The 15,636-nt window shown below is 36.8% G+C and overlaps 1 protein-coding gene across 2 annotated transcripts in view; it reads left to right on the forward strand.

Annotated features, from left to right (window-relative positions):
- Window positions 1-15,399, forward strand: part of LOC443128 (hyaluronan mediated motility receptor) — a 31,409-nt gene extending 16,010 nt beyond the window's left edge. For both annotated transcript variants that reach the window (XM_012178900.5, XM_004009047.6), the window contains exons 10-18: window positions 220-368; window positions 1,795-2,009; window positions 4,221-4,337; window positions 9,505-9,651; window positions 9,906-10,058; window positions 10,146-10,245; window positions 11,063-11,239; window positions 13,333-13,495; window positions 14,461-15,399. In XM_012178900.5, coding sequence (XP_012034290.2) covers window positions 220-368; window positions 1,795-2,009; window positions 4,221-4,337; window positions 9,505-9,651; window positions 9,906-10,058; window positions 10,146-10,245; window positions 11,063-11,239; window positions 13,333-13,495; window positions 14,461-14,480 — 1,241 coding nt within the window. In that variant the 3' untranslated portion in view covers window positions 14,481-15,399. The remainder of the gene's footprint in view (window positions 1-219; window positions 369-1,794; window positions 2,010-4,220; window positions 4,338-9,504; window positions 9,652-9,905; window positions 10,059-10,145; window positions 10,246-11,062; window positions 11,240-13,332; window positions 13,496-14,460) is intronic.
- Window positions 15,400-15,636: the final 237 nt, after the last annotated feature.

Below are 15,636 nucleotides of genomic sequence, written 5' to 3' on the forward strand. Positions count from 1 at the left end.
ATGGACTATAGCTCCCCAGGCTCCTCTGTCCATGGAATTCTCTAAGCAAGAATATTGGAGTAGATCACCATTCCCTTCTCCAGGGGACCTTCCCAACCCAGGGATTGAACCTGCATTGTGGGCAGATTGTTTATGCTCTGAACCACCATGGAAATCTGGGTTTTTCAAAAGTAATATTAGTATCTAACTACAGCATTGTTGATATTTTTCCTTTTCTAGAAGACCTTATCAATAGGAACAGAGAACTGGACGAAAATCTAAATTCTGAGATACAAAGCTTAAAAGAGAGGTCTATTCTTGAAAAACAAGAACATGAAGAGCTACAACAAAAAGTATTGCAAATGGATTCACTTCTGCAACAAGAGAAGGTATTTTACAATATTAAAAAAGCCTAGTGCTTCTTTTATGTCATACATTTCCCTGTGTTTCAGAAAACCTTTAAATTGTATATATCCTTTGATCCAACAGTTCTACTTTTAGATTCTTATCCTGAGGAAGTAATCATGTCTTTGCTGCATATTTAACTGACGTCACCACAGTTATTCATGATTTGAAAAATTAAAGCAACGGTTGAAACGATATAGGGAAATTGTTTTAATTTTTTTTTCAGCACATTCTTGTGTTAGATTACTACATAGGCATTTATAGTTCTGTGGTAAAAGAGTGTCTAATTAGACAAAAAACAAAATGTGACTTTTTGAAATCCAGATTACATAAAGAACATTTTACATATCAATGAGAAACACAGGAAGTTCATTAAAAAATCATAACATCAATCCTGGTGACCCAGTGGTTAATACTCCGAGCTTCCCCTGCAGGGGCCGCAGGTTTGATGCCTGGTCGGGGAATGGGGATCTTGCATGGCTCTCAGTGCTGCCAAAAAAATTTTTTTAATTAAACAAAAAAGTTTTTTTAATGGGCATAGGATGGAAATAGATAATTCTTAGCAGTAGAAATTCAAATGGCTTATAAAATGAGAAGACGCTGTACTTGTCATAATAATCAAAGAAATGTTTTGGTGTCTTTTTTCCACTCCCAAGACTGGCACAAGTTAAAACGTTTGGTAATATGATATACTGGTGAGAATTAGTCAAGGAAGCAAGTACTCATGTGAACTAATGTGAAATATTATATTGTTGGCAATCTGCAGTGACAAAGGAATTAGGTAGATCTGTATATACTGACTTGAAAAGACCTCAACAACTATTTTTATGGTATTTTAAATGACCTTTTTATGCACAGTATATTTAATTTATGTTTTAAAAGAATGTAAATATATAGAAAAAGACCATAATGCTTATAATGCAAAATTTAGTGGTTATTTTGATTGGAATGGGGAGTAGGTCAAAGGCAATTTTTCCTTTATTCATAATGTTAGAATTTTTTTTGCAATGGTGATTTACTTGTATTTATTTATTCTTATTTACTTATATAACTTTATATATTTCCATATAACATTGAAATCATAATACTCTTTATATAGTATCATATGAGAAAAATATATGATAAAAGCCAGTTGTAGAATATAATTTTTGTTGTCTAAGAAGTGTGTGTTGCATAGGAAAAAGACTGAAATAACATTTACCCCAGTCTTAACAAAGGGTAGGATATAATCCATGACAGAATGAATATGAATCTCTCAAGTTTCTCAGAGGCTCTCGAGTTTAGTGTCCATACTGATTAGTTGTACTTCTCTTTTGTCCTTAGTAAAATCTCACAGATTATTCAATTTAATTATTTATTAAATTGTCAAAACCTTTCAGATGGTTTTGCTGGCTTTCTATCAATATGCAGGAATTATCTTCTGGTCTTCAGCAGAAGCTCTGTTCTTTTCAAGAAGAAACGATTAAAGAGAGAACTCTCTTTGAGGGAGAATTAAAGCAGGCCTTGGACGAGCTGGATAAATTACAGCAAAAGGAGGAACAAGCGGAAAACCTGCTTAAGCAACTGGAAGAGGAAGCAGAATCTAGAGCTGCAGAACTAAAACGGCTCGAAGAAAAGCTGAAAGGGTTCGTATTAATAGGACTTCATGTTTATAATTAAAGGTTATTTTCTAGTACATTCTGTTGGGATTCCCACACCAATCATGTGAGTGGTGAGGTTGGAATTATTTTACAAATAAGGAATTTTCTTTTTTTTTTTTTTTAATTTTATTTACTTTTGTCTATGCTGGGTCTTCATTGCTGCATGCAGGCTTTCTCTAGTTGTGGTGAGCAGGGGCTACTTTCATGGGCCCTAGGGCACCCAGGCTTCAGTAGTTATAACACATGGGCTCAGTAGCTGCCAGGCAGACTCCAGAGTGTAGGCTCAGTTCTTGAGGCACACAGGCTTAGTTGCCCTGCGGCGTGTGAAATCTTCCCAGACCAGGGACTGAACCTATGGTCTCCTACATTAGCAGGCAGATTCTTAACCACTGGACCACCAGGGAAGTCCACAAATAAAAAGAAAGAGACGCAGAGAGGTAAAGTACATGCACGGAAAGTACAGATAGACAGGTATGACAGCCCAAGTGAGAAGCCATGCCCTTTTCTTATTTAAAGTTCAAAGAGGGAGCCACAAACACTTCAGAAATAACAATCAAAAACCAAAATGGGGAAGAAACAACCAGAACTGGGGAAAATCCAGAAATTAAAAAATGTATCATTAAAAGTAGAAAGCCTGAGATCCAGTGCCTTTTTTTTTCTTTGTTTAATTTCATATTGTTTTCACATTATATGCCCTTCATCACATTTATTTACAGTATCCAAGTTGATTCTTGAGTTCAAATTGTAAACTAATAGTTGAATTCTTGGGATCTCAGCAGTAAACATTTTCTAGCAAAGAACTAGACATAACCTTACAGAATCATCACTTATATCACAACTATGTATCTATCTCTTATTAGGTGCTTTTTTATTAATCCCTTTTCTATTTTCTTTTAGTGGTTAGTGATTTTAAAGAACATCAAATTTTTTATACATGCCTGCATTTTGGGGAACAAAATATGTAATTAGGGGGATTGTTTTCATCCTGCAGCCAGCCTCAGGGGACAGGTACATTAAGAAACTTGAGTGGATAATGTCAATTTCAGAAAGAAAAATGAGATAATCATTTATTCTAACTCAAAGAACTCAGTTCAAAGGTCAGGAGATAAAGATTTTATTACTAGGTCTGTTAGTTAAATGTGTGATTCTGAGCAAGACTGTCTTAATTTCTTTTGTTTTCTGTTTCATTGGATACAAAATAAAGGAGTTTTATGAGATTATTTGTAAGGTCCTTTCCAGTGTGGAAATTTCAGGATTAAGAGAAAAACTTAGAAGTTGACAGGATTCCTCTAGGGAGCAGGAAAAAGTATTTTTATTTTAAATCCTTTAGTAGTAGTTAATTGCTTTTAGCTGTGGTGTGTATTTTTAAAATCCTTTGCTCATTCCAGAATGAATTTGAACAATTGTGTATCTTGTTTCAGTGTCCAACTTAGCCTTTAAGCAAATAATGCTTCTTACAGTTTTAGTTCTATGTGTTCTTTAAAATACCTCTTATAAGCTCATACGCCTGTCAAATAAAGTTTATCACCATTGTAGAAATATGTAATATTCATATATTTAAAATCTGTATAGATTTGTAGTCTATAGTTATAAAGATGACTTAAAAGCCATTCTGTCTAGGCAAAATAGCCTCCTAAATAAGTTGTTGAATCTTTAAATAATTAGTAATTTATTTTGTGGGTTATTGGTATAGTCACAATAAATCTACATAGTCTTGTAATTATTTTTTCAAAAGACCTCTTAAAACGAAGTTACCTTAACTGTACCTAGTGTTCCCTAAATATCTGAATTCAAAGAATTAAATTTTATTCAACCCAAGAGCTTCTTAACTTATAATCCTTCACATTCTTCAGTCTTGGATGCTGCCAAGATTCTGTCTTAGAGTCTTTTTAATCTTCTTTCTTCCCCCAAAAGTGTTTAAACTACCTATATAAGTACATACGGTATGAAAACAAAAGTAAGTAAATTAGGATGAAAACAAAAGTAAAATAAGAATGGCAAAGGTAAAATGAAGCTGCATGTAAATAAACATGCTAGCAGATATAGATCATGAATGTAGGTCTAAGCTGTCCAGTGTGGAATATATGATTCACAGTGTCAAAGGTACATCCTAGTCTCTTTCTTAAGCTAATGGTATATTAAATGGTAATTAAGATGCAGTTAGCATCTTATCTTTTAACCATTCCTTTTTCTTAGGAAAGAAGCCGAACTGGATGAAAGTAATGCTGCTCATACTCAGGCCACCTTGCTTTTACAAGAAAAACATAACAGTACAGTGCAGAGCCTGGAAGATGTTACTGCTCAATTTGAAAGGTATTTTTATGGGGAAGATGCTTTCTCAAATGTACATGAGCAGGCAAGGAATGTTCACCTAGAGACATCTGTCAGCAAAACTACATGGATAAAACAATTGTTATTACTTTAAATTCCACAATGCCCATGGAAATGGGCATTTCGTGTTACCTGTAGTCTTAGAATATATAGTAATTTCCCTTGCCCAGTACCCGCTTCAGATTTCATACACATCTGTCTGACTCTCCTGATGTCATCGTTTTCCTCATGAAGAATCCAAACGCTTTTATTTCCTCTTTATGGAACTTATAAATGTACCTGCATCTATGCTCACCCTATCTTCTTCCCACCTATTACAGATGAGGTATCTCATTCCTTAACCTTTAGTGACCTCTTTCCATCATTCATCCCTTATCTCTTAATTTTCAACCTTTCTTCTAGAATTTTTCCGGTCAGTGTTAGAACATGTTAATGTGCCTTTGTCTTTAAAACACGTCTTTTTACATCTCCCTTCACCCCCCACTTCTTTCTGCACCTTTCCTTCCCAATACCGTTCTCACCCCCAGTCCTCCTCATGTTTATAGCCCATCTTTTTTTCTTTATTTTATTGAAGTATAATTGATTTACAGTGTGTTAATTTCTACTGTACATATAAATACATTCCTTTACATATTCTTTTCCACCACGGTTTATGTCAAGATATTGAATACAGTTGCCTGCACTATACACTAGGACTTTGTTGTTTATTCATCCTGTATATATGGCTTCCCTGGTGGCTCAGAGGGTAAAGCGTCTGCCTGCAACGCGGGAGACCTGGGTTTGATCCCTGGGTCAGGAAGATCCCCTGGAGAAGGAAACGGCAACCCACTCCAGTATTCTTGCCTAGAGAATCCCATGGATGGAGGAGCCTGGTGGGCTGCAGTCCACAGGGTCACAAAGAGTCAGACATGACTGAGTGACTTCACATATATAGCAGTTTATATTTATAGTTTATAATATAATCTCTTAGTCCATCTTCTTGATAGATATTATAATGTATCTACTTCCTATCCAGTCTACTTATTTTCCCTTTTTCAAAAAAAGTTTATTTTGGAGGGCGTTACAAATTACAAAGGATAATACAACAAACACTAGTACATCACACAGTCTCACACTGAGTGTATTAATGTTAGCATTTTTACTTACTGTATTTCTTTATATAATTTTGGGTAGAGGGCTCTTCTTTTATCTATTTTAGTATAGTCAATAAAAAGATCCAATGTGTACAGAAATCCTAAATCATAAAGGTAAATTTAACATGCATGAGCTCATAGAAGACAACCTATAAATCAAAAGAGTTTCAACAGCTTGCTACCTATATGAATCCTCCACTGTCCCCATCTTCATTCCTCCCTGCAACAGGTAACACCATCTCAAAATCTACATCAGTTACTTCCTAGCTTTTTTCCTGTGTATAATTTTATAATGTATGTCCATATGACTAATACCTAATTTTTCTCTTTCCAGAACTTCACCAAAAGTGTCCTAGTAGTATATGTCATATCCTGGGACTTGCCTTTTCACTCTGCACTGTGTGTGTTTTTAGGGTTGAATCTCAATATTGCCTGGGTCTATAGTTTGTTCATGGTCACTGTTATAGAATTGTTCTTCAGTCACTTAGTCATGTCCAGCTCTTTGCCACCTCATGGACTGCAGCACGCCAGCCTTCCCTGTCCTTCACTTTCTCTGGGAGTTTGCTCAAACTCATGTCCATTGAGTCGATGATGCCATCCAACCGTCTCATCCTCTGTTAAAGAATATTTGATCTTATCAGTCTACCACTATTTATCCATTCTCACTTTGGGCTTTTGGGTTGTTTCCCATTTCTTTCATTTTATTAACAGTACTGTGAATATTCTTGTGGTCTCCTCTTACATACCTGTAAGAATTACTCTAAAGTCACATTTAAGTGAATGTTCAACTTTAAAATTTAATTCCAAATCATTTTACAAAGGGGAGGTGAAAATCTACACTCCCACTAGTGATGTATGAGTTCCCATTGATCTACCTCCCCTCTGAATCTTGTTAGACTTCATAAATTTTGCCAGTATACTAAAGGTAAAAGGACCTCTTCTTGTGGATAATTCATTTTTCCTTTTCGGTAAAAAGCTTATATATGACTTTTATTCATTTCTCTAGAAGATTATCTTTTCTTGGTTGATTTGTAGGGTTTTTATCAGCAATATGGGTGGCAGATATCTTACAGAGTGTGGCTTATATTTTCATTTTCTTTATGGTTTCCTGTGATGAATGGCAATTCTTGATTTTAGTGTTGTTAAACTTATAGAGTTTTATGTGAACACTTTTGCCTACAAAAACTTTCTATCCCGAGAACTTAAATAAAGATATTCACCTATTTTTTTTTCCTAAATTTCAAAATTGCACTTTTCATTTTTCCACCTAGAACTGATTTCTGTATGTGTAGTGATAAAGGGATAAAATTCATATTTCTTTTTCCATATGGATAATCAATTGCCTAATACCCATTCATTAACTAGTACCTTCTAATCTCAGTGATGTGTTCCTGCATCTGATCTGATATATTTTGACATACATATCGTATATATATGTATGTGTGTGTATGTTTGTGTGTGTATATATATGTACGTGTGTGTGTGTGTGTGTGTGTGTATGTTTTGTGTTCTGTTTTGAATTTTTGGCCATGCTGTGCGACATGTGGAATTTTAGTTCCCCAACCAGGGATCAAACTCATTGCCCCTACAGTGGAAGCACAGAGTCTTAACCACTGGCCTACTGGGGAAGTCCCTATATATTTTAATTTTTATATATCAGCATACATATAATTAATATACATATGACAAACCTAGACAGCATATTAAAAAGCAGAGACATTACTTTGCCAACAAAGATCCGTGTAGTCAAATCTGTGGTTTTTCCAGTAGTCATGTATGAATATGTGAGTTGGACCAAAAGGCTAAGCACTGAAGAATTGATGCTTTTGAACTTTGGTGTTGGAAAAGACTCTTGAGAGTCTCTTGAACTGCAAGGAGATCAAACCAGTCAATCCTGAAGGAAACCAACCTTGAATATTCTTTGGAAGAACTGCCGCTGAAGCTGAAGCTCCAATACTTTGGCCACCTGATACGAAGAGCCAGCTCATTAGAAGAGACTGTGATGTGGGAACGATTGAGGGTAGGAGAAGGAAACAACAGAGGACAAGATAATTGGATGGCATCACTGACATGAGTTTGAGCAAGCTCCAGGTAATGGTGCAGGACAGGGAAGCCTGGTGTGCTACAGTCCATGGGGTCACAAACAGCTGGACACTACTGAGCAACTGAACAACTAACTATATATATATACGTATACATATGTAACTTTTAGTGCTGTTCACAACTCTGGAAAGAAATTTTCCTTCTTGCCACTTTGAAAACTAGTGCCCTTAGTCATTCTGTGATGTCAGTCACCATTAGTATGCAAGTAGCATTAAAATTTATTTCTTCAAACCAGACCCCTCCTTTCGTCCCCTACTCATATATTCAGCTGCCTACTTAACTTCAAGTAGATCTCTCACCGCTGTCTGGTATTAACCCCACCAAAACAACTCTAGATCATCTTTGTCTCCCTTTGTCCCTCTCGTCTCTCATTCTTGATCACAGTCAGTGACATCTCCATCTTCTGAGTTTCTCCTTCCATAAGTCTGGAGTCATCGCAATCATCTTCTCTCCCTTTCTCCCAACATTCAGTCTCTTTCTTGAATTTTTCCATTCTGCCTCCAAAAGAGATCTCACATCTTTCTTTTGCCAACTCCTTGGTCCAAGCCTCCTTTACCACTCACCTGGGCTGAAAAATAATTGTCCTCTGGTTAATCCTCCAGTTCAGCATTCCTGTCCCTCCTCAGTCAGTTCTCTGAATATCTCTGGAATAATTTACACACTTACTTAAGAGACCTTTGAAGTATGTCCTTTATCATTCAGGTAAGCCCACTATGCCCCACCAGCAAGGATTCATGCCTCTTGCTTCTGCTCCTGCATCTCTTGCTCTTTTTTTCTCCCTCTCTTGTTCATTAGACTCCTGTCACAGCTCTTTTTTTTTTTTTAATGCTTAATATTTTACTTATTTATTTTTGGCTATGCTGGCTTTTTGTTGCTGTGCGGGCTTTTCTCTAGTTGCAGTGAGTGGGGGCTGCTCTCTTAACTATGGTGCGCGGGCTTATCAATGAGGTAGCTTTTCTTGTTGAGGAGCGTGGCCTCTAGGGCACTTGAGTTCAGTAGTTAACAGCACAGGCTCAGTAGTTGTGGTGCACAGGCTTAGTTGCTCCACAGCATGTGGGGTCTTCCTCAGACTGGGGATTGAACCCATGTCTCCTGCATTGACCGGTGGATTCTTTACCACTGAGCCAACAGGCAAGCCCCAGTCCCAGCTCTTAATGGACTGTGTTCTACCTGCCTCCAAGCACATACACATCTTTTCCCTCTGAAATACTTTCCCCAGTTGGCTCCCTAAATCCTCCTTATCCATCACATCTCAACTGTAAATTCCTCAGAAAAGCCTTTTCTGAATCATGAAGCAAAATGTAGGTTCTCCAGTTTTATCAGCTAACATGTTCAGTAGTTTGCGTTTAAAACACTTAGAACAAAGTTAATTATGTTGTTATTTTTCCTTTTATTTTACAACAACCTGAAGAGGCATTTTTTTCTCTCACCCACAAGATAATAAAGTATGACAGTAGGTAGAGGGATTGTGTGGGTTTTTGTTTTGAGGTAATTTCCATGTTTGGTAGTTGATTTCTTTTCATCTTTGTTCATAGATTCCGCCCATACTAGGCATTTGACTCTCTTCTTTATTTTATTTTATTTTTTCATTTTTTCCTTGAATTTTATTATTTATTTATTTATTTATTTATTTTTAGTTTTTTATTTTTTTAATTTTAAAATCTTTAATTCTTACATGCGTTCCCAAACATGAACCCCCCAGACTCTTTTCTTTAAAGGAACTGCGTATGTCATATAAGTTCATGTTAAGTATTAACTTGACTTCAAAACATTGAATTCTTACTTGTGCAAATGTGAAAATAGATAAGGTTTTGTTTGTTTTACCTAAAAGTGTATAAAATATAAACCAATCAGCTATAGATTTGTTGTGCATATGTTAGAAAAATCCTTTAACCTTGTTTTTAAAAAATAAGCTATAAAGCATCAACAGCAAGTGAGCTAGAAGATCTTAAGGTGCAGAACGAATCACTTAAGGAAAAACTGGCCAAGGCTGAGCAAAGTGCAGAGGATGTCCGAGATCAAATATTGGCAACTGAGAACTCTAATCAAGAATATGCAAGGTATGTCGGAGAAATAAAACCTGCCCACACCTGTGGTCTTAGAACCATTAGGACAATTGGATGTTGCTGCAAGCCAGCTACTAAGTGATGCAGAAAACTATAGTCCCATGGCTTGCTTTGGGTGATCTTCAATGGTAAATTTACACAGTTTAAAAAGTATAGTTCTCAACAGTTCTTTGAGATTCTTTTTTTTAAAAAAAGGTAATTTAAATGGCTATAATTTTCTTAATGGACTGTTCTCTCTCAAATCCAAGGATGCTTCTAGATCTGCAGACCAAATCAGCACTTAAAGAAGCAGAAATGAAAGAAATTACAGTTTCTTCTCTTAAAAGAATATCTGATTTACAGAACCAACTCAAGCAACAAAGCGAAGACTTTAAGAAACAACTGGAAGAGGAAGAAGCAAGGTAATCTAGGCTGAAAACTAAAATGCCACGCGTCTCAAGTTATTTTTTCTAGTATATTGTGATTTTTAATGTAATTTTCCCTTACAGAAAAGCTGGAAAAGAAAACTCAATAGCAGAATTAACTGAGGAAATGAATAAGTGGCGTCTCCTCTATGAAGAATTATATAATAAAACAAAGCCTTTTCAGGTCTGTCAATTAGGACTTAACTTACTTGTATTTGAGAATTCGTATTGTTCCGTGTCACAGTCACGGCAGTGACATGGTTCTTCTGAAAGATCATTTTGCTGTGCATTTACAGTGCCAGTTTAACTTCCTATTACAGAAGATTTGTTATAGTTACTACATTATTATGCATACGTTTTTAATATAGGCTTTATAGGCTTAAATATTACCCCTAGATTCTTAAAAGTTAATACCTTAGAAGGCTCTCCTGATATGAACTTTTGATAATCTACGTAAATATTTGACACTTATTTTGTTATGATCTTTCTCAGTGTTGCTCTAACTAACACTTAAAGGATAAATGCAAATCTGGGTACTTAGAGTCAGAAGACAGTATTGGCTATAATGTGTTGTGGTAATACAGATTAGCCCCGCTAGCAGGTCTTTCATTGTTTCTTTCTTTCTGTTTCATTGATCTTTGAAATGAAAAACAACTTTTTATTTAAAAAAAAAAGACAATTTATGGAGAGCCCTAAGCGTGAGTCAGTAAATCTATTTTTGTTTTTTGCCTTTTTTGTTGTGGTGGTTGTTGAGATTCTTGTGTAGATATTTATTATTTGGCTGTACAGGTCTTAATTGCAGCATGTGGGATCTAGTTCCCCAACCAGGGATCAAACCTGGCCCCCCTGCATTGCAAGCCTGCAGTCTTAGCCACTGGACCGCCAGGGAAATCCTGTCTTGCCGTTTTACTTTCTTTCACTTTAGTTTTCCTTGTAGTTAATATGAGTCAAGTAGGATTTAATAGTTTTAAGTCTTAACTTTACAAAAAAATCTTTTTCAGCTACAACTGGATGCATTTGAAGCAGAGAAACAGGCTTTGTTGAATGAACATGGTGCAGCTCAGGAACAACTAAATAATCTAAGAGATTCATATGCTAAATTATTGGGTCATCAGAATCTAAAGCAAAAAATCAAGCATGTTGTGAAACTGAAAGATGAAAATAGCAATCTCAAATCGGTTTGTAAAGTCACGTTTACTTTTATTGATATTGGGGTGGGTGGTTTTTATTTTATCATGGTAATACTGACTTCATAAAATGAGTTAGGAAGTGTTTCACCCTTTCTATTTATGGAATATTTCGTGAATTATTGGTATTCTTTACTGAATGTGTAGTGGGATTTAGTGGTGAAGGCACTGGACCTAGACTTTTCTCTGTGGATGGTTTTTGATCAATAATTCAATCTCTTCACTTGTTATAATAGATCTATTTAGATTGACTATTTCAACTCAAAACCTATGGGATGCAGCAAAAGCAGTTCTAACAGGGAAGTTTATAGCGATATAGTCGTACCTCAGATTGGCTATTTCTTCTTGAGACAGTTTCAGTAGTTTGCGTCTTTCTAGGAATATGTCCATTTCGTTTTCTGATGTGTTGGTTCACAACTGTGTGCCATATTCCCTTACATTCCTTTTGATTTTGATAATATCAGCAGCAATGGCCCCTCTTTCATTTCTGATTGTAGGAATTTGAGTCTACTCCCTTTTTTTTAAGTTCCTTTACTTCTTCAAATGTTTATAATGGCTTTAAACCCTTTTTTGGATAAATCTGATACTGGGTTACTCTCTGCGCAGTTGTTGTTGCCTGCTTTTCCCCAGTGTATAAATCATGCTTTCCTGTTTGTGTACTTTGTAATTTTTCTGTTAGAAAATGGATGTTTTAGACAATATGTTGTAGCACCTCTGGGTACTGCCATCCCTTTGCAGGTATGTTGTTATTTTCTTGTTTAGTGCAGTGTATTCCTCCTCCCCACTCCCCACTAGTTTGTGCCTCTGATGTTGCTGCTGAGGGAGGTTCAGTTTGGGGTGTGTACACAGTCACCCTGAGGTGATGCTGGTTTGGGTAAGGCTGCCTCCCTCTCTCCCTGATCACACATAGTTGCTGGATTATCCCTCTGTTATTTTCAACATTGCCCCAGGTCTTAAATTCCTCAACAGATTAATGTGTACAATCAATGTACAATCTGATTCTGGTTCGTTTGTTGGAACTGTGTTTTAGGTCAGTGATTGACTTTGTTCTGGCTCCAGGAGGGCTCCTCCCACCTGTCTTATTCAGCACTTCTCTTCTACAAACTAGGCAGCTTACAATTTAGCCCAGTTTTTAATCACTTCCCATTCCCTTGCACCACACAGCCTCTACTGTTCTTAAGGGCATCCTTCAGCTTGAACTTCTCTAAGCTCTGTTGTAAGTGAAGTCACTTGCTCTGGGAATAAATTAGGAGCTCTGTGTTCTCCTCCTAGGCAGAATTTCTGAGACAAGGCTTCAGATCTGGATTTGGGGGTGATGGCAAGCTTTCCTGTGAATAAACACCTCTGTCCCTGTAGCTGGAGGTTTAGTAGACTTGGGGGAGAGGGAGATGAGCAATCTGAGGGTCTCTCACTTTGCGTCTGTTGGCTTGGAACCATTGTCTCATGAGCTAGGTAAAGGGTGATCAGGGTCTGGGCATTTTCAGCACCCTGCACCTTGGTTTCTTGAAAGAAAAGACCCCCACACACACCTCTTAGCCACATTTGCTGTTGTTCAGATCAAGGAAGAGCTGGGGGCAAGATGAGAGATGCTGACATCCTGCTCCTCAGGAGAAGCCTCTGACTGGGAGCGTGGGGTGGGGGGATGGGGGTTGTGGGGAACCCTCTGCTCCAGTCTGCAGAGGTCTGGTGTGGAGTCTCTGCTTTGCTAAGCAAGTACTAGGGCGAGAGGGAACAGGATTAGTTCAAACACAACAGGACATTGCCTTTTTTAAAAAACAAAAAGCGCTTTTATGGATCTGCTTGAATAATTGTTTCTTCACTTGCTATTTTACCTTAAGGCCATTTACTTTTATCAGAAATACGACTTTGTACCTATAGAGGGACAGGAAGATTTAAATGACTTGTTATCTTCTTTGTCATAGCTGTTCATTTTGTAATTTATAGTCTGAAAGCCTGTATGCAGTAGCTTTTGCCATTAAGGTTTGAAAAAAGAGCAACTGTGGAATTGTCAGTAATATTCGTAGCACATTTCGCTAACATGATCTTCAGTAATTATTTACTGATTGTATTTTTTCTTACAATAGGAGGTGTTAAAACTCCGTGCTCAGCTTACTAAAAGAAAACAAAGTGAAGCAAAACTTCAGGAGGAATTGAATAAAGTTCTGGGTATCAAACACTTTGATCCTTCAAAGGCTTTTTGTCATGAAAGTAAAGAAAATTTTGTTCCCAAAACTCCATTAAAAGAAGGTAAGAAATGAATAAACATACAGAACTGTTATCTTCCTTTGGATTTGCTTTCACAGCACTGTGCAAGTTATCTATCTTTATGAACTGTGAAAATCTGTTAACAGTTTCTGATATCTTATATCTTTCTTGAAAACTTATCGTACTTCTTTCTCTCTTTATTTTTTTATATTATTTACTTATTTGTTTGTTTGGCCATGTGTAGTCTTAGTCGCAACACGCAGGATCTTTAGTTGTGGCATGCAAACTCTTAAGTTGCAGCATGTAGAATCTAGTTCCCTGACCAGGGATTGAACCCAGGGCCCCTGCATAGGGTGTGTGGAGTCTTAGCCACTAGACCACTAGGGAAGTCCCCTTGTCTGCCTTTTTTGCTCTTACCCACTCCCTACCAGAATTAATCCCTCTATTACACCCTTGACATTTTGTAACCTAAACATCCAATTTGTAATTTTGGAGAAGTAGATTTTTCCTTTTTTCTTTTATTTTACTTATTCACTTTATTTTTGGCTGCACTGGGTCTTTGTTGCCGCTCTTGGACTTTCCCTAGTTGTGGCGAGTGGAGGCTACTCTTCACTGCGGTGTGAGGGTTTCTCATTGTGGTGGCTTCTTTTGTTGCGGAACACAGGCTCTAGGGCACAGGCTCAGTAGTTGTGGCACACAGGCTTAGTTGCTCCTTGGCATATGGAATCTTCCTAGACCAGGGATTGAACCCGTGTCCCCTGCACTGGCAAGTGGATACCTATCCACTATACTACCGGAGAAGTCCATTTTTCTCACTTTCTTGACTACAATCTCTGTATCTTTGGCAATAAACTGAAATTGGCTGAAACAGCAAATGAAGAAATATAAATAAAATACAAGTATTGCTTCATCTTTCTTAGAGAAGGTAAACTGCTTTTTGTTCATAATGACCGATGCATTAGTTTTAATTTAGAAAACTAACACTGCTGTTTTAATACTCCTTCCAGGCAATACAAACTGCTCCTGAGCTCTTAGTGGAGTTTCAAGAATCATGCAAGTAAACATCTGAAACACCTGTTGAAGATTATTTTGTTCTTACTATTTTTATTATTATTATTTTGCTTGCTATTGTGTTTATAATATTTTTAAAATCTCTTATTTAATACTAACTTCCTGTCCTTACATATGTGAAAGGAAGTTAGACCGTTTTTACCAGTGTTCTCTGAGATTCTAGTTACAATTGTCAGTACTTCCTCCTTGATGCTCACCCTTATTACCTCATTCTAAATGTTCTGACGCTTTCCAGCTTTGCTCGCTCATCCCATCAAATCAGTAATCTTAAAAATCATTCTCATACTATCATTTCCCTATTCTGAAACCTTAGGTTTTTTTTTAGTTTGATGTGGAATACCTTTTCTAGTCTGAACCTCTTATGCTAGGCTAAAATATCTTGGCTTGTTCTTGCCACTACTTTAATTCTCCTAATAATGTTCATTCTGTCCCACCATCATCCATTTATCCAATTCGAATAAGAAATAGAGGCAAGCTTTTTTCCATAGTTATCCCTTACCAAAGCCACTAAGTTGGTTAATAATTTGCAGGTTTCTAGATCCCATCCCAGTCCTCTTAAATTATACTGCAGTTTGGTCTGGAAATCTGCCTTTTTTTTCTCCTCATAAACAGCAGTTTATGTTTTCTTAGAAACTCTGCTTGTAACCTCTTTTTTGCCACACCACGCACCAAGTGTGGAATCTTAGTTCCTGATTGAGAATCACACCCATGCTGCCTGCATTGGAAGCATGGAGTCATAGCCACAGGACTGCTGGGGAAGTCCCTGCTCATAACCTCCTTAGAGAATTTGTCTAGCTGCTTGACATCTGCCTGATTCCTGGGTGTTTGATTAATATTTATATATCATGAAATAAAATTACACGTTAAATCACTGACCTAATTATACAACTTGTATTTTATGAAATCATATTAATTCTTCTATTTAAGGTGCATTCATTGTCTCTGCCCTCCTCTCCCCATACTGTCTCCAGAATCACTAATGGTATTAATAGTATACTACTTAGAAAGTGGTCATTCTTCACCTAAAATACCTGATCTACACAGTTGGTATATTATAAGCCACCTTTTTGTCATATTTCCCCATTGATGGACCAACAGAGACTATTTTAATC

The sequence above is a fragment of the Ovis aries genome, chromosome 5 (assembly GCF_016772045.2).
Source record: "Ovis aries strain OAR_USU_Benz2616 breed Rambouillet chromosome 5, ARS-UI_Ramb_v3.0, whole genome shotgun sequence".
Taxonomy (NCBI): domain Eukaryota; kingdom Metazoa; phylum Chordata; class Mammalia; order Artiodactyla; family Bovidae; genus Ovis; species Ovis aries.